At 37.8% G+C, this 17,930-nt stretch overlaps 1 protein-coding gene across 1 annotated transcript in view; it reads left to right on the top strand.

The window, feature by feature from the left end:
* Nucleotides 1-15,989, top strand: part of LOC142354480 (histone deacetylase 1-like) — a 204,995-nt gene extending 189,006 nt beyond the window's left edge. Inside the window, exons 2-7 of the mRNA XM_075406788.1 lie at nucleotides 2,421-2,606; nucleotides 2,829-3,309; nucleotides 3,645-3,827; nucleotides 9,554-9,890; nucleotides 10,224-10,348; nucleotides 15,704-15,989. Coding sequence (XP_075262903.1) covers nucleotides 2,436-2,606; nucleotides 2,829-3,309; nucleotides 3,645-3,827; nucleotides 9,554-9,890; nucleotides 10,224-10,348; nucleotides 15,704-15,864 — 1,458 coding nt within the window. The 5' untranslated portion in view covers nucleotides 2,421-2,435 and the 3' untranslated portion in view covers nucleotides 15,865-15,989. The remainder of the gene's footprint in view (nucleotides 1-2,420; nucleotides 2,607-2,828; nucleotides 3,310-3,644; nucleotides 3,828-9,553; nucleotides 9,891-10,223; nucleotides 10,349-15,703) is intronic.
* The last annotated feature ends 1,941 nt before the right edge of the window (nucleotides 15,990-17,930 follow it).

The raw sequence follows: 17,930 nt of genomic DNA, 5'->3' as shown, positions 1-17,930 counted from the left end.
CATTTTTTGCCAAATTCAGAATATTTTTTAAATATTGCACTTTTCATTTTTGAACCATTTGTTTTATAATTCTCGAGTTTATCTACCGTTTAGTGGATAATAAATCTCTTTCAAGTTTTTTGCGCGAGTTCATGAGTATTTTGAATTTTATCATATTTGACCTTCAGGGTAAAAACCTGAGGACTGTCAGCAATATATTTTGTATAGTTTGTTTTAGATTGTCATTTTGGATGGGATTGTTTTACTAATCTGCTGGTCTGGTACATTAGTTCTCAGCTTTTCATTCATTTCTTTGGGGTTTATGCACATGTTATCAGAAACCATCAGAACTAATGGAAGTATTGTAGCTTTGCATCCCATTAAAATTAGAAAAGCATAATAGAGGGAGCAATACACTGCCTGTTAAGAGCTATTTACCTGGCCTTAGGTCTAGCTTTGATAAAGTCCTCAAATCCCAGGTGTTTTATGAACTCACTTGTAATGGATGCAAATCCCCCTATGCAAGGCAGACATGCCGACAAATTATAATAAGGGTTGAAGAGCATGCCAAGGCGAACTCACCGATGGGAATACATTCAATTGCGCGTAACACTGAAAATTGATTTTCCAGTGGAAGATATTAGACCAGTGCGTGAACCAATCGAAGTTAATGACATTAGAGGCACTGTACTTAAGAACACTGAAACGGCCATCAACACGCGCGACGAATACCGAACACGAGAATTGACACTGAGGCTTATTTTGGAGATAAAATTCACTTGATTGAAAGACACGTTACAAATCGAAAGTTTCAGCTGTACAATTGAACAAAACGAAGTAATTTTAAGGTAATTTATGTGTGGTTTGTTAATTAAAAAAACATGTCAATATGCATCTGCCTGGTCACATTGAAATTATGTATATATATTTATATAAATATTTTGATATATATATATATATATATATATATATATATATATATATATTCAGATGTAAAATTTTGTGAATACGATTGTATATATGTAAACGTCCAGTTTTAATTTCCTTGAATGTGTGGATTTAAGTTATTTGATTTTGAGTTTCTGGCGTTTCATTTTAGCATTTTGTATTCTGTATAACCTGACAATGAACTCAGAATTCAAAATTGTTCGTAAGAAAGTTTTCAATTAACGATCCTTTTTAGAGCTTTGGATTGTATTTCAGGTCTTGTCCAGCCATGTTTTTTATTTCGTTGTCTCCATCGATGATTCTTACGACCTGACGTCTTGCCAATGATTGCAGAACACGTGCAGAACAAAGTTCCTCTTCTCGGCGTCAAGTATTCGTTGCTCATCTTTCAGGCACTTCAGCGACTCATGATACTTGTGTGTTTCTACTGAGTTCTGCGGTCATGTCTTGGCAACTTGGTTAAAGATCTCGAAGTCGATGAAATAACGGCTGAACCTCGACCCCCATAGGCCGTTCGCTAGTATTTTTGTGTGTAAAGGACTCGCCGTGAAGCAACTGAAGAGTCGGCTCAACTTCGAAATCATAACAAACGTCTTGCATGATTTTAGCAAAGGTTTCTCGGATCTCGTTGTGTCATGTGTGTATACCCCTCTTCGCACAGTGGAGTGCATGTGACAGGGTAAACTTTTCACCACATGGACAGTTAATGGGCGTATTTTTGGCCTCAATGTTATATCTAATGCAAAGCTGGTCTCTAAATTCGGACTTCGTCAGTGTAAAACCGCAACGTTTAAGCGCTAGAGCTGTGAGCCAGTTCGAAGCTCCTTTTTCCGAAGCAATTTCTATTACGTGGCGTTGCTCGATCTGAAGGCGATAAGATCCTTTTTACGCGATCGAATGATATTCAGGCGTGCGGCTCGTTCGTGCGTTATGCGTTCTTGGGTGAGATGATCATTTGCTCGATCCTAATCTTCAAGAGGAGCGCATGTGGTCAGCGCACACCGTTCCGTAATCTATTGGCTCCATGATGTTAAGTCCGCCCTTCCGGGTTGGTAGGTCCGCCCTTCCGGGTTGGTAGAGAATACAGTCGCCATGCGGTTTGAGACTTCGGAGAGTCAAAGAACGAATCCATCCCAAAGTTCGAATCTAAACAAAAAGTCTAGTGGAGTATTAAAAGGACTGGTGGTCGATCTGTCTCTTATTTCTTTAGTTGTTTCGATTGATGGAAAGCCAAAAGCATCTATCGCGGTTATTTTCCGGCAGTCTGCGGGCTATGTTTATTCTAATGCTGGTCACTTTGTCTTTCGCTTGTGATGCTTTAATTTTTTTACTACTGTCAGGATTTATAAATATATAGGAGGTGACTTGCTGCCCCGAGTTGTTTCTTTTAATTGACCTTTTTTTTAAATCTACGCCGATAATTAAAAATGTTGACGGTTTGTGCTGGTTGATCAACTGAAAAAAATCCATAAAGCGTTGAATAATTGCTTTTTAGATCTGTAGTGACTATGAGCAATCCAAACACGCATCAGAAAGTCTCATACTATTATGATGGTGACGTTGGGAATTTTTACTACGGTCAGGGGCATCCTATGAAACCCCATCGCATACGAATGACTCACAATCTGCTCCTTAATTATGGACTCTACCGAAAGTTAGAGGTCTATCGGCCATTCAAGGTTAGCAAGCCCCTTTCTGTCAATCATTTGCCTACTATTTTTGCGCGAACTAATCAGCACAAACAGCTTAGCTCCTGTTGCTTTGCTTAAGCAATTCAAATTTGGGATCGTTTCCATTTGTGCGTCGCGGTGGGGTGGGGGTGCAAATATGCACCCACTAAGCTGGGGGGGGGGGGCACAATCCGAAAAGGTCCCAAATATGAAGTGTCAATCCAATTTTAGGCAAGTTTCGAAGAAATGTGCAAATATCACAGCGACGAGTATGTAAAATTCCTACAAGAAATCATGCCCGATAACATGTCAGAGTACAGTAAACAGCTTCAGAGGTTCAATGTTGGCGAAGACTGTCCGGTATTTCACGGACTGTATGATTTTTGTCAGATTTCATCCGGTGGCAGCATTGCAGGTGCCGTGAAAATCAACAAACGACAGACAGATATTGCTATCAACTGGGCCGGTGGATTGCATCATGCAAAAAAGAGCGAGGCTTCTGGATTTTGTTACGTGAATGATATCGTATTGGCTATTTTGGAGCTCCTGAAGTACCATCAAAGAGTTTTGTACGTTGACATTGACATTCATCACGGAGACGGTGTGGAGGAAGCTTTCTATACGACTGATCGGGTCATGACAGTTTCGTTCCATAAGTACGGGGAGTATTTCCCTGGAACCGGAGATCTCAAAGACATTGGAGCTGGAAAAGGTACGTTTCAAGAGTTTCGTGCGCGGAAACGCAAGAATCTTTGTATTTAGATTGAAACAATTTAATGACAGAATTTTTTTCACTTATGTTCGAAGAACAGATTTTTAAGTTTTAGTCGGGTCTATTAGTTGAATTTTCTTGAAACGTTGTTTTCTATTTTTACATTGCTGTGCGTTCAAACAATACTTAATTTGGTAGCAAGGGTCATAAAAGCACTGGCTGGGAGGTAGAATAGATTTTTCTTTTTTTAAAATCTTTTTTTACCTTATAACTCATCAGTTATAAGGCTTTATTTAGGATGTTATCGCGTTTTTAATGAGATTGTTTGCTTCTAGGAAAACATTATGCAGTGAATTTCCCTCTTCGAGATGGAATTGACGATACCAACTTCATAATGATATTCGAACCTATCATCTCTAAAGTGATGGAGACTTTCAGACCAAGTGCAGTTGTGTTGCAATGCGGAGCAGATTCGCTCTCCGGTGACAGATTAGGATGCTTCAACCTCACTTTGAAAGGTTAGAACAATTTTGAGAACAAAGAAGAAGAAGAGATCACTTTAATCGCAATTGTAAAGTATCATTATAATAATACTCTTTATACAAGATGTAGTCTAAAACCGAAAACTTTGTCAATTGAAATCTGGAGTCAATGAAATGAATTAAACATCCAAGCATATCAAGAAACTTTATTACTACTTAAAGAGTATTAGTTTTCTTGAGGTTTTTTTTACCGGGAAATGCTATTCGTTTTGACCTAAGCCAAAGTGAGTGTAATTGCCATTTTGAACTATTTTTTTCTGAGCGAAAGAAGTTTCTTGGTCGTGCGCTGCGTTCTGTGAGTGACTTTTCGACTTTGAAAAGTTTTTGACAATGGATCATACAGATAAACGTTTTTAATTGCTCTTGAACGAAGCTCTTTGGAGTCTTATACTTATGGTGTGAACAGCGGTTCTTAGAAGTTGAAGACCCCCCACCGCCCTGTTGCCCCCCCACCCGACTGTCGCCACCCCCGTGCACCCTCACCCGTGGCCAGCTACTGACGAACAACCGCTAGCTAAAAACGCAAATTTATACTAATTTTCACAATTTTTTTCAAGATTTTTGAAAATTTTTGTCAGTTTTTTAAGTTTTTTCAGCCCTAGCAGCCCTAGGTGTCAAGGAATCCACTCTAGGATTTGATAATAGGTTATTGAATAGTTTCTAGTGGTAATAGAATTGTTTCAACATTTCAACACTGCGAATTTTTTGCATTTTTTTGATAAATTTTGCAAATTTTTTCAATGTTTTTGAAAGTTTTTGTCGTTTTTTAGGTTTATCCAGCCTCAAGAGCCAAGGAACTTCCTCGAGGGTTTAATAATAGGTTACTATGTAGTTTCTAGAAGTAATGGAATCATTTTCAAGATTTAAACATCACGAATTTTCGCATTTTTTTTTACAAAAATTGCTATATTTTAAAATTTTTTTGACATATATTTTCATTATTCAAGATTTTTCAGCCTCAGGGTTCAGATAACCTCCTGAAGGGTTTGATAATACGTTGCTGCATAGTTTCTAGTGGTAATAGAATGTTTTTCAACATTTGAACATCACGATTTTTAGCAATTGTTGGATAAAACTTGAATTTTTTTTTCAAATTTTTCAATATTTGTCATTATCTAAGTTCTTCCAGCCCCAAGAAACCTCGTATAGGCTTTGATAATAGGCTACTGAACCATTTTTATTGCGATAGAATAGTTTTGAACTTTTTAATATCACAAATTTTATCGATTTTTAAAAAAAATTTATGATTTTTTGAAATTTTTGAAAAACTCAATTTTTTTTTTGAAGTTTTTGTCATTTTATTTGCAGTTTTTGAGTCCTTTTTTGAGTTTAACGATTAATACTGGCCAACGAAGCTTTTTAAGTCTTGCAGATGGGTTACATGATAAAAATCCAGAGGCAAAAAATGTTCTTTGAACATTTTCGTCACTGCGAAATGTGGAAAGTTTTCTTCTGAATTTTGCACTTTCAGTTTTTTATATGATTTAGTTACTAACAAGGCTAGAATCTCCTGGAAAAAATATCTAGCTCTCTCTCTCTTTCTCTCTCTGTGTGTGTTGGTTGGCGTTTCTTTCCTTCTCTTTCTCGCTCACGTTTTACCTCGCACTCTCTCTCCTTAACTCTTTTGTTGACTTCAGCGGCTGTTATGTTGCGTGATAATATCGTCTATTACCCTAGCCTCACGCCTCTTCAATCAAGCGAAAGCTAACCTCACTAAACAGTGGCTAGGTGCTGACAACCGCCCGCCGGTCGTTTGAGAGCAATTCGCCCGACGTTAGTCGGTTATGTTTGTAAACGTGTGTCTTTTTTAATGCAAAATTTTTGCTTGACAATTTTGACTTTTACGCCCTTGACATTTTGCGTGATCTAAAATTCTCTCTCAATCACAATTTCAGCAGAACTCAATTGGCGGCAATTTAATACTAAAATTCAAATGAAAAGTGCGCCGAAACGGGTGCCAATTTTTACTTAAAATCTTAATAGTGGTATATGTTAACCTCTTATGTGGTTATTTGAAACCCACTAATGAACTTCTTTGTCCCATTTAGCCTCCCTCCCCCCCCCCGACTGAGGCAGGCTGCAATTGATTAGAGCTCCCACTAGTCGTTCGAGAGCAATTGTTTTGATAGTGATTCGTTGCTCGTGCGGTTGTTTTTTTTTTTTCAAGTAAAGTCCCCCCCACGTTTTTGTTATTCATTAAGCAATATTTATAGTTACTTCAATTTCCGATATTGAAATTTATTCAGCAGTAATCAGCGCAAAGATAATGCAAGAAAGATCTTTCGATATATAAGAAGCTATACTTTTTATTTGGAAAATAAGAACGGGAAATGGGAAAGAGAAACGGAAACAAAATGAACGCTTCTTCAGTTCACAGTAATGAATGTTCAACAGTAGATAGTTATAGTTTTGTTGAAAAAAGTGTGTTATCAGACACTTTCAGTGAAGGAAACCAATCCTCTGGATTAACACAGTCAATGAGCAACTTGACAGTGACGACTCTGACCCCCGTTTTCAAGTTCTTGTTGATACAGTGCTGTTTTATCCTGATAGAAAAGACAGACTGTTTGAAATAGCTGTGAAAAACCACAAAATCAATTAAACTAAAGTCAGTTATTCAAGTTGGGGACCACAATTTGATGAATGGGTATGCTCACGATCCATTTGGGCATACGCTCAATTTAGCTCCTTATTGTCAAACACAAAAAAGATTCCACGTGATATAGCAGCCCGCATTGACGAGATAGTTTTGACTGGCGAAACAGAAACTAGTTCAAGTAAGACAGAGGTCAGTCCTGGTGCATCAAACATAAATCCTATTGGACTGCCAGACTTGGAAACAATTTGCAAGAAATAGATTACAACACTACGGTACCTACCGGTCAAGTTTCGACTCAGTTGGTCTGACGTTCTCACCAAAACTATCGAGGGATGTATCTCACAGCCAAACTGCACAGAAAACTGGAAGAAGCTATTTGCCATTAGTAAATGCATATTACGAGCATCTAATAGGGGTGGAAAGAAACACAAACAAAATCAGGAAAACTTATCGTCAAAACGGTTTGAGCGCTGGAAAGCGGGGGACTACGCCGGACTTTGGTATGAAGCTGCATCGATGAAGCAATCAAGAAAAACCGTTACTGAAACCATAGAAGCACGTTCAGCTCGTGCTAAGGCGCTGTGCCTCCAAGGCCAATTCGGGAGAGCAGCAAAAATTCTGTCATCCGATGGAGTAGCGCCAGATAATATGCAAACATTCAGAGAGCTTAAAACTCTACACCCTCTGGAAGAAGAACCTCGGTTGCAATTTCAAGATTACAGCTCCCAAGCTCATCAGTTTGATAAGCCAACTGTATTTGGCCAAATAGAATCCTTCCCCAATTTCTCAGCTGCCGGTCCATCTAAAATGTACCCTGAACGCCTTTTGCACGCAGTTAATTGCGCTGCTTCAGATCAATCTAAACAGGCTATTACAAGCATAACAAAGCTAGTGAATTTGGCCAGCAGAAGTCAGCTCCCTGTGTCAGTGGCACCAGTATTCTGCAGTGCTTCTTTAACTGTTTTAAAGAAATTAAAAGGTGGTGTACGTCCGATAGCTGTGGGCGAGGTCTTGCGACGTTTGGTTGCAAAATGCATAGCCAAACAAACACAAACAGAGTCGGCCGAACTCTTGGTGTAGGAGTCAAGGGTGGAGCTGAAAGTATCATACACGCGACCATAATTACATTTGAGAAATTGCAGCTTTCACTGGATGCAGGAATATTACAGATCGATCTTAAAAACGCCTTTAATTCCCTTAAACGGAGTCAAATTCTAAATGCCGAACTGAACGAGGCTTTCGATATATCGACTGTATCGGGCCAAACTTGCGGCCTAGAACTCAGAAGAGACAAATGTGAGGTCTGGTCAAACTCTGAACACGATCGATAGCAGAATTAAAAGAAACAGTAGAGAGGAACTTGAAATACTGGGTGCTGCTGTTGGATCCCCCCGATTTGTTGCTTCCTCGATACAGAAACGTGTTCAAAACATCGAAAAATTACTGGAGAACCTCGAGTACGTAGACGACCCACAGTGTGCTCTTGGCCTTCTACGTAGTTGCTTGGGTGCACCAAAAATTGTGTATTCACTGCGCTGCAATACACCATCAGAGGAAGCTGTAAATATTTTTGAGGAATTTGATCCGCTTCCTTTGAAAATATACTGGGAACAGTCTTGTCCAATGAATCATGGCATCAAGCATGTTTGCCTATCAATAAGACTGGAATTGGAATCCGACGAGCGTCTGATCAGATAAAAGCAGTCTGTATTGGTTTGATATCGCAGTCTGCTACATTAGTAGAGCGTATAACTGGCCAAAGTCCGACAACAGATCACACTTTTACCAAAATGATTGATGAAAAAAATGGTTTGTCAATATCGCAGCTTACTCAAAGCAAAATACAGGAAGTCCTCGACAAAGTTGCTCTCAATAAATTAATTGAAAATCAAACGTCCGGAAGAGAAAAAGCTCGTTTATTTTAACTCTCTCTGCCTCAATCAGGAGCATGGTTATCGGCAGCCCCCATACTGACTCTCGGCCTCCGTCTCTTGCCAAACGAGTTTCGTGCAGCTGTGAAGAAGGCCTCCCATATATGAAAAAGACTTGGCGCTCCCATATATGAAAAAGAAAGGAAGTGTCACTATTGTAAAACAGGATCTTTGGATACACTCGGTGATCATGCTGTTGTATGTCATGGGCGGGGCAATATAATTTCGCGACACGACCGCCTAAGGGACAAAATTTTTTCCGCTTGCAGCGCTGCCAACCTGTCACCAGTTTGCGAGCAGAAAAACCTGATACCGGAAAAAAATTCTCGACCTGGAGATGTGTATTTACCTTGTTGGTCTGCTGGGCAACCGGCAGCTCTGGATATAACCATTACCTCCACACTGCAACCCAGTATTATTTCAATTGCGGTGAGGAAGTCTGGTTTTGCCCTGAGAGCTGCGGAAGACAGGAAGTTGTAGCAATATTCCCAACAATGTGCCAACATAGGTGTTCAATTTATTCCCATGGCTTTTGAATCATTTGGAGGACTCTCTGAATTGGTAAGAAAGACAAGGAAGCGAATAGCTCTGCTCACTGACAACAGGGAAGTTTGTTCTCAGCTGGTTTGTCAGTTGCTTTCAGCAGGCATGCGCAATCGGTTTCAGTCACACTAATGCGAAGAAACGCTATAATGTTGATAACAAAAAGCGCAGAACTGTGAGCCAGCTGCAAGCAAAAGAAGCCTCCTTAATGTCTCATGACTTTCGATTGTGCGGGTTTCAGTATCCCTATTGCAAACCAAATAGTGTGGGTTCCACTATCCTAGTTGAAAACCCGATTGTGTGGGTTTTACTATTCCAAATGAAAACACGATTGATTAAGTTAAATTAATTATGAGTTTTTATTCTTACCTGACCAAAGTGGGGAGAATAGAAACATATATTTCATATCGGGAAAACTGAAATGAACTGTTGAAAATTGATTTCTTAAACTGGTGGTGTGCTATTTTGTAAACCTAGTCATGGTAACCAAGTTAATTATTAATTCATATTCCACTTTTGAAAAAAATTCTTCGACATGCATAGCTTTCAAGCTTCATTTAAAGAAGAGGAGTGTATTTAGTACCTGACAGCTAATTTATACTGGAAATGATGATCGCTTCATTTTTAAGGTCATGCACATTGTGTGGACTTCATGAAGACATTCAACGTCCCAATACTTATGTTGGGTGGTGGTGGATACACCATCAAAAACGTTGCCAGATGTTGGACTCTTGAAACCGCGAGAGCTCTGGGTGTTGAGGTCTCCAATGACCTTCCTTACAACGACTATTTCGAGTATTACGGGCCTGATTTCCACTTGCACATCACTCCTACCAATCAAAGCAATCAGAACTCGACAGATTACCTTGACAGTGTGAAAACTAAAGTGTTTGAGAATTTGAGGAGCCTTCCTTTTGCACCTGGACAGCAAATGAGAGACATTCCAGCACATGCTCCAGTTGAACCGTAAGTGTCTTTCAGGAATTTAATTTTTGAATTCAATTTTTGAATTTAATTTTTGAATGAAATTAACATCGTAATACAGTTCTGACTTGTAATGTTTCAATTATTGATTTTATTGTAATTTTATTGATGTTATATTATATTAATATAATAGTAATCTGATTATGGTACTAATCACCGTGAAAAAGGTCAATTCATGTCGACAAATTTTCTGATTCACTATTATGCTATATTCAACTTCTGAACATAATATTAAAATGAATCTATGAAATAAAAGAAATTATTATCAGTCAAATGTTCGGGGCAACGGTGACTTTAGACTGATTCGTGTTCTAGCGAGACCCCAGCAGACCAGCCCCATGACGAGGGTTCGAAGGCACACGAGGACAAACGGATCTCAATAGCTGCCTATGACAAGAGAGTGAGCAGAGACGACGAGTTGAGTGACAGCGAAGATGAAGGTACCATCTTACTTTCTCGTGCGGCTTTTTTGTCTCCGATTTTTCGTCTGGCCAACAAATTTCGCGACGTATCATTTTGAAAAAGTTTTGGGGGTTAATAACGGAAAGATGAGTCTCGCTTGTGAAGCGTTTTCGAATGTTTTTTCTTTAATAATCTAAAATCACAAATTGCTGAATGGAATCCATTTATGATGCTAACGATAATAAAGATTTTTCATAGCTTTTTCAGTCAATAGTTTTAATTTCCTCAATTGAGTTTTTAATTGCTCTCAAACGTAGTTTATAGCAATTATATTAGTCCTGTCGGTCTTTTTATGCAGTTTTCCGCTTGACCGATTTTTCGTCTGACGCTTTTGACTTTTCGTCCTCAAAAACGGATAAACAGGTAGCGCCCAGCGGGATTTAAGTGCTATTAGAGCCTTTCAGCTCTGTTTCAGCTCAAACTGTTTTGGAGACTTATCCTTATGGTGTGAAGGGCGGTTCTTAAGAGGTTGAAGACCCCTCCACTGTTGACCCCCCTCACTATTGCCCCCACCCCCCACGCGCTGTTACCCCCACCCAACTGTTGCCCCATCAGCCTTTGGTGCAACCCCCTCCCCCTCGCTAAAAACACGCAAATTTATACAATTTTGCAATTTTTTTCAAGCTTGTTGGAAATTTTTGACAATTTTTGATTTTTATCAGCCCTAGGTGTCAAGGAACCTCCTCTAAGTTTTAATAATAGGCTACTGCATGGTTTCTATTAGTAATCGAATGGTTGCAACATTTTAACATCACGAATTTTAGCACTTTTTTGACAAAACGTGCGATTTTTTCAAATTCTTTCATTTTTTTCCTTCCTAAATTTTTTCCAGACCCAGGGGCCAGAAAACATCCTAAGGGGTTTGATAATAAGTAGGTCACAATTTTTATTGACCATGTAATGGTCAACAAAAATTAACGGAATGGCCAACAACTTTTTTTTAATAAAATTTGCTTTCTTTCAAGTTGATTGAAAATTTTGTTTTTTAAGGTTTTGTCAGCCTCAAGAGCTAAGTAACTACCTGTAGGATTTTAAAATAGGTTGTTGTATAATTTCTAGACGTAATGGAATGTCTTGCAAAATTTCAACACCACGATTTTTAGCATTTTTTGACATTTTTTACCATTTTTTTTTTTCAATTTTTTGACATTTGTAAACATTATTCAGTTTTTTGAGCCTAAAGCGTCAGTAAATCTCCGTTAGTTTTTGATAATAAGCTACTAGAAATTTTTCGTGTGTCATGGATTAATTTCCAACTTTTTATTATCACCAGTTTTAGCAGTTTTTTTAAATAAAACTTGCAATTTTTTCAAGTTTTTTGAAAATTTTTGTCGTTTTTTAGGTTTCTCTAGCCTCAAGAGCCACAGAATTTCCTCTAGGGTTTGATAATACGTTACTGCATAGTTTATAAACGTTATGGTATGTTTTTAAGATTTTAATATCACGAATTTAAGCAATTTTTAAAAAATAATTGCAGTTTTTCATGTTTTTGAATATTTTCCGGCACCAGGGACCCTGCGACCTCGTCCAAGGTTTGATAATAAGCTGCTGTATAGTTTAAAAGGGCTGGTGATCAATTTTTATGACTAATGTTAGTAATTTTTGGATAAAATTCAAAATTTTTGGAAAATTTTTATCCTGTTCCTAGTGTATGGATCTTTGAGCCAGTGAAACTATTTCAGGCTGAAACAGGTATACTGGATAGTCTCTTGATACAATGAAAAGGTTCTTGAGATATAAATATCTTGAATTTTTGCAAGTTTTTGTTATAGTTTGTAGTTGTTGTCAAAATTTTTCAATATTTTTTGTACTTTTTTGAGTGTAACGACCATTATTGGCCAACAAAACTTTTTAGTTCTTTGAGATGTGTTACTTGACAGAACTTTCGAGACAAAAAATCGTTTTAATTTCTTTTTACTGCAAAGTTTAAAACTTTTTGATTTTGCCTTTATTCGTTTTTTTCTATGTTTTGTTTACTAACAAGCCTCGACAACTAGAAGTTGCAGAGTCGAATCCCATCATGGAAAATATTCCTATCTATCTTTCTCTCTCTGTCGGTTAGGGTTTCTTTCCCTCTCCTTCTCGTTTACGTTTTATCTCTCTCTCTCTCTCTCTCTTTGTTGATTCCGAACTTCAGCTGCTGTTATGTGGCTCAATGTCATCATCTCTGATCCTCATTAACTTTGAGTTATAATAGAACTGTTTTTATCATAATTGACCTAACGGGCACTTTTTGAGAAATCCTTGTTAATTGCTCTCAAAAGCAATTTGTATCAAATATATTAATCCTGTTTGTCTCTTTTATGCAATGTTTGGCTTGGCCGATTTTTCGTCTGACCCATTTGACTTTCGTCTTCAGAAATGGGATAAAGAGGTAGCGCCCAGTTTGCATTAAGTTCTCTTAGAGACTTGCAGCTCACTAGTCTTCAAGTATGCGATTCACAGAATCTGTTTTGGAGAATTATACTTATGGTGCGAAGGGCCATTCTCGGAGATTGACCCCCCCCCCCCACCCCACTGTTGCCACCCCGTCAGCCCTCCGGTGCACCCCCCCCCGCTGCTCTCACTTACGTCCATTCAATTAATCTAAAGCTAGCTTAACTAAACTGTGGCTAGCTATTGACGAAGCCAATCGCTCGCCGGTCGTTGAGAGCAATTCGCCCGACGTTAGTCGGTTATGTTAAATTAACTTAATTGACGTGATAAATTTTTTGAGTTCGACTCCGCTTGCACTCCAGTGGCTAATTAATTGGATGTTGCTTTGTCTGATTTATAGTAATCATAAGCTGGAGATTGACCGCGTAGGCCTAGAGACTTGAGATTTCAGTTTAAGAAACGACACGCAACATTAGTGAACATCTATCTATCCTAACCGAGAGGATATCAGTTGAAGAGGTCACGCGATGTTTTTTTTTATCAATTTGGATTCTGGGTCGTGTTTTCCATTCAGATATTTGATTTGAGAGTTCCCCGCATTTGTCTGTTTTTTTTCTTGTTAATAGCCGCCGTCAGCCTCTCAACGGCTATTATCTAGGCGCTCTCCTTTTTTAAAATTCACATTTCCTTTTGATCACGTTTTTCGTTCTATATAAGTCGCGATTTTCACGCTTGACTTCTGACTTACTTCACTCACTGTTTCAACTGAATGGATTTTAATTTCTTTCACGTATTGAAATATGCAATGTTGTGAACACGGTCAAAGTCAAAAGATCAAAATCAAAAGAAACAGTATAAGCATAATATAAGTGTCATTTTAGAATTTAACCGAATATGCAGAATTTATTCAACTAATCAGATCACTTTGACACTTAAAAAAATGTAAATTTCTCTTAATTTTTTTCTCTTTTTTTTCAATCCCAATGAGCGTCAAGCGGAACAACGGCGGATATTTGCCGGCAATTTTTCGGCTATGTTTCTCCCTTTCAGTATCTTTTTCTCTTCACCTTAAGATCTATTAAGTTTTTGGCTCAGAGTTTTTAGCAGCTGCTTGATGCAAACTTGTCATCTTGGTTTGCCTAAGAGCTCAGTGGTAATAAAGGCTGACTAGGACCTCAACGGGGGACACCATTCATTAAGATAGGGAATGCAGAAAATGTCCCCCTAAGTTTTTCCCCTTAGGGGGATGATTTTTGCAATCCGTATCTTTTAAAACACAGTGTCCCCCCTCGTTGAGATATTTCTTGAGCCTTCTGAAAATTTTTTGACTACTCGAGTGTTTTATGATATCGAAGCTGTAAGCTGAGCGGAACTATATATCGGTGCTCTTATTTTTTTTTTACTATTCCAAGAATTTGAATTGTATTGGGGCGCTGTCCTTTTTTCAAAGATCTGTTTACACATTTTCACGATTTTTGAAGTCAAATTGAAGTGGGATGATTTTTGCAATCCGTACCTTAAAACATTGTCCCGCCTCGTTGAGATATTGAGCCTTCTGAAAATTTTTTGACTACTCGAGTGTTTTATGATAGCGAAGCTGTAAGCTGAGCGGAACTATATATCGGTGCTCTTATTTTTTTACTATTCCAAGAATTTGAATTGAATTGGGGCGCTGTCCTTTTTTCAAAGATCTGTTTACACATTTTCACGATTTTTGAAGTCAAATTGAAGTGGAATGATTTTTGCAATCCGTACCTTAAAACATTGTCCCGCCTCGTTGAGATATTTGTTGAGCCTTCTGAAAATTTTTTGACTACTCGAGTGTTTTATGATAGCGATGCTGTAAGCTGAGCGGAACTCTATATCGGTGCTCTTATTTTTTTTACTATTCCAAGAATTTGAATTGTATTGGGGCGCTGTCCTTTTTTCAAAGATCTGTTTACACATTTTCACGATTCTTGAAGTCAAATTGAAGTGATGATTTTTTGTTCACGAAATAAGAACTGGAGCGAAAAGGCAATCTGTTTTGCGGCGTGAAATTTTTTTGCTCCAATTTCAAAGTAGAGGGAGAGAGACTGGAGTGATTATTTGGGTTGATTCTTTCAGTGAGTTTTTCATGCTTGATTTCTTGTTTTTTGCGGGACCTAAATTGCTGGTAATCAGAAATTGTCTGTTCCTTAAAGGAACCGGGTTAAACTGTTGAAGACCGGAGGGCATTAAATGGCTAAGCAGCTCTATTAGAGCCTTGCGACTTATTAGTCTAAGTATGCGATTCATCGGAACTGTTTTGATGGGACAATTTCTAGATGTGAAAAGCGGTTTTTAATGTGTATATATAGCTACCCTCCCCCCTTGCCTCGCCATGGGGAAAAACTTTTTAATTTTACCATTTTTCGAGTTTGTATAGAAATAATAAAATTTTAATAATTTTTACATTTTCTTATTTTATTGTAAAAAAATGAACTAACTGCCGTAGAATTTTAATTTACCATTGCAATCTCTGTTACCCTTATCATCAAGTGGATCTATGGCTTAAATTCAACGGCAGTTAGATCATTTTTTATAATAAAGTAAGAAAATTTGTAAAAATTAATACCATTTTATTATTTTAAAAACTCGAAACCTGGTAAAATTTGAAAAATTTCAATATTTGGTAAATATTTTACCCCATGGTGGAGGTAGCTATATACATATTACTGCGGTTCTTAATGTTAAAAGTTTGACCCCCTTCAGGCTCCCCCGGCCACACTCATCCCCCCACTCCAACACTCCTATGTCTACCCTCCTCCTGGCTATCTGGTCCCTCCTCTCGTCCAGCCCTGCCAACCCTACCCCCCATCGCTTGAACCCCCATCCATTAGCCCCAGCTAGCTACTACTAGTAGTCGGTCTTTTACAAAACTTGACCAACACAATCTTTTTCGATCATAGTCCAATTGCATTATATGTTTTTTTTAGGTGACGGAAGAAGAGACCACTCCTCCTTTGCGGGTAAAACGAACCGAGAGAATGGGTCTGTAAGTAACCCTAATGCTAACATCGCCGCTTCTACAACACCTGCCACAAACCCTGAAGATACGGGATCCTCAATTATGGAAGTGATCCCACCCGCTAATTAAACACTCGTTGTTTGTCAAACAATTTGCTCTAAACGAAGATCTGCAGGCTCTTTATCTTCTATTTAATAGCCGCCTCATCTTCTCAGCCGGCTATTATAGCGCTCCTATTTTTTTTTTTTACTTCGTCGAATAAAAAAATTTTTCGCTTTACCTCATTTTGCCGCTTTTTCAACATTTTGCGTGATATCTTTTTGACTTCTCTAGACTAGTTTCTCTCTTCTCTCATTCTGCTAAAAGTGATTTTGAGCATCAGTTGCTCAGCAAAGCAATTCAAAATGAACAGAGTCAGTATAAAAAATTCAAGTCAGAAGTAGAAACGGGATAAACCCATAAAGCCCAATTTTAGATGCCCGCTATTTGAACGTCGTTCCTATAAGTCTTAGTTACCATCTCTAATGCTTATTGGTATTGATAGTAGCCCCTGTAGCCTCTCTCTAAGAAACAGAAGTACGTTATCTTCAACTACGAAATGCCATCAAAATAAATGGGACTTAAAAAATGTTTTTGTACAAAAATCTTTTTTTTTCAATATCTTCTATTCTTTCAATCCCAATCATGCTTATTGGAATCAACGGCGGCTATTTTCCGGCAATCTGCCGGGTATGTTTTAGTGTTTCCAAGCATGAACTCAATGAAGGCATTAGTTCTCGCTGTTCGGTTAACTTTTCTTGATCTACTCGAACGCTAACTTCGCTTTGAGAAACTGCATTTAATTTGAATTCTGAGTTTGTTGTCAAATTTCTTATAGTTTCGGATGAGTTTGTGCTTGCAAGCTTGCTCAAAATTTATGCCGAGATTAAAAATCAATTTTGGGAATCTCAATTTTTTGGGTCTCTCAAAAGAGTGATTTTCAGAAAATTTTGTACAAAGTTTCACAGGCAAGAATACACGTGATGAAGAGATTGCAGATTTTCATAACTAAGCTTACAAGTGTTAAAATTGTTTTGATCTTTTGTGAAATAATTGAGTTATTCCTCTCGTGAGTCTCCTCTGACGTTTGATTGATTAAAGTGTTTTCTCTCTATTTAAAGTAAATTATTTGTTCATTATTGCCATGAAACCCTAAACTGAAAGTCAAGTGGAATTGAGTCAAAATTGATTTAAGGCATCGATGCGATATGATGATTGATTTATATATAAGTCTTTATGTTACACCTCTTTGTTTGCAATATATTTGTCTAAGATTTTGCAATAAATTAAAAGTTTCTTGTCTCATTTTTAAGTAGCGAGAGATCGCCGGACCTAAAACAGAAAATTGTTGGATTTGAGAAATTGTTTTTCCAATTTCTTTTCATCAAATTCCAAAATACTTTTATTCTTTTTGTTGCCGATAAATTTGATAATTTTGGGAGTTTCAAAAGTTTTTATTTTGGTTTCTGAGAAATTTCTTACTCATTTTGGATTTAAGACCAATTTCTGAACGACTGTGGAGCCAAAAAAAATGGGGATATTTGAGTTTCTGTTTCATGTTCCAGATAGTTTATTATTTTTTGTTGATGTTCGGTTTTTGAATGTAAGCGCAAAAATGCCTTTGTAAGCTTTGTGTGCATTAAACACCGCGTTGTGCGAGAGAGACTGAACAAAATTTTGAACTTATCCATTCGTCACTTTGATCAAGCAAAATTGTTGTTTCTATAATCTCTCCTATTGAACATCACTTTTGATTCTCGAACAAATCTTGTAGCAAATATTGTAGTCATGTCTTTATCAAAAGAATTTGCGAATGTTTTTGAATGACGACGTCCTTGTCTTTCAGTTTTGCGTGATCTATTTTTTCCCTCATTCACAATTTGGGGGAGCTGAACTCAATTGGCGGCAGTTTGCTACTAAAAACAGAAGGAAAGTGCGCTGAAGTTGGTTTCAATTTTTTCGCTTTTAATCTAAAGGTAGTCTATGCCAGCCTGCTTTTAAGTCCGTTGTAGAACTATGTGAACTTATTCACCGTTAAAGTCAGATCTCTCCGTATTGGAGCAGGCTACCATAAGAATTGATATGCCGCTACTCATTCACAATAACGAGTAACTCATTCAAAAGCTAGTTGGTTGCTCTCCCCAAACAAACAGCTG

The sequence above is a fragment of the Convolutriloba macropyga genome, chromosome 15, assembly GCF_964194025.1.
Source record: "Convolutriloba macropyga chromosome 15, txConMacr16.3, whole genome shotgun sequence".
Taxonomy (NCBI): Eukaryota; Metazoa; Xenacoelomorpha; order Acoela; family Convolutidae; genus Convolutriloba; species Convolutriloba macropyga.
This window is presented reverse-complemented; position numbering and strand designations above follow the sequence as displayed.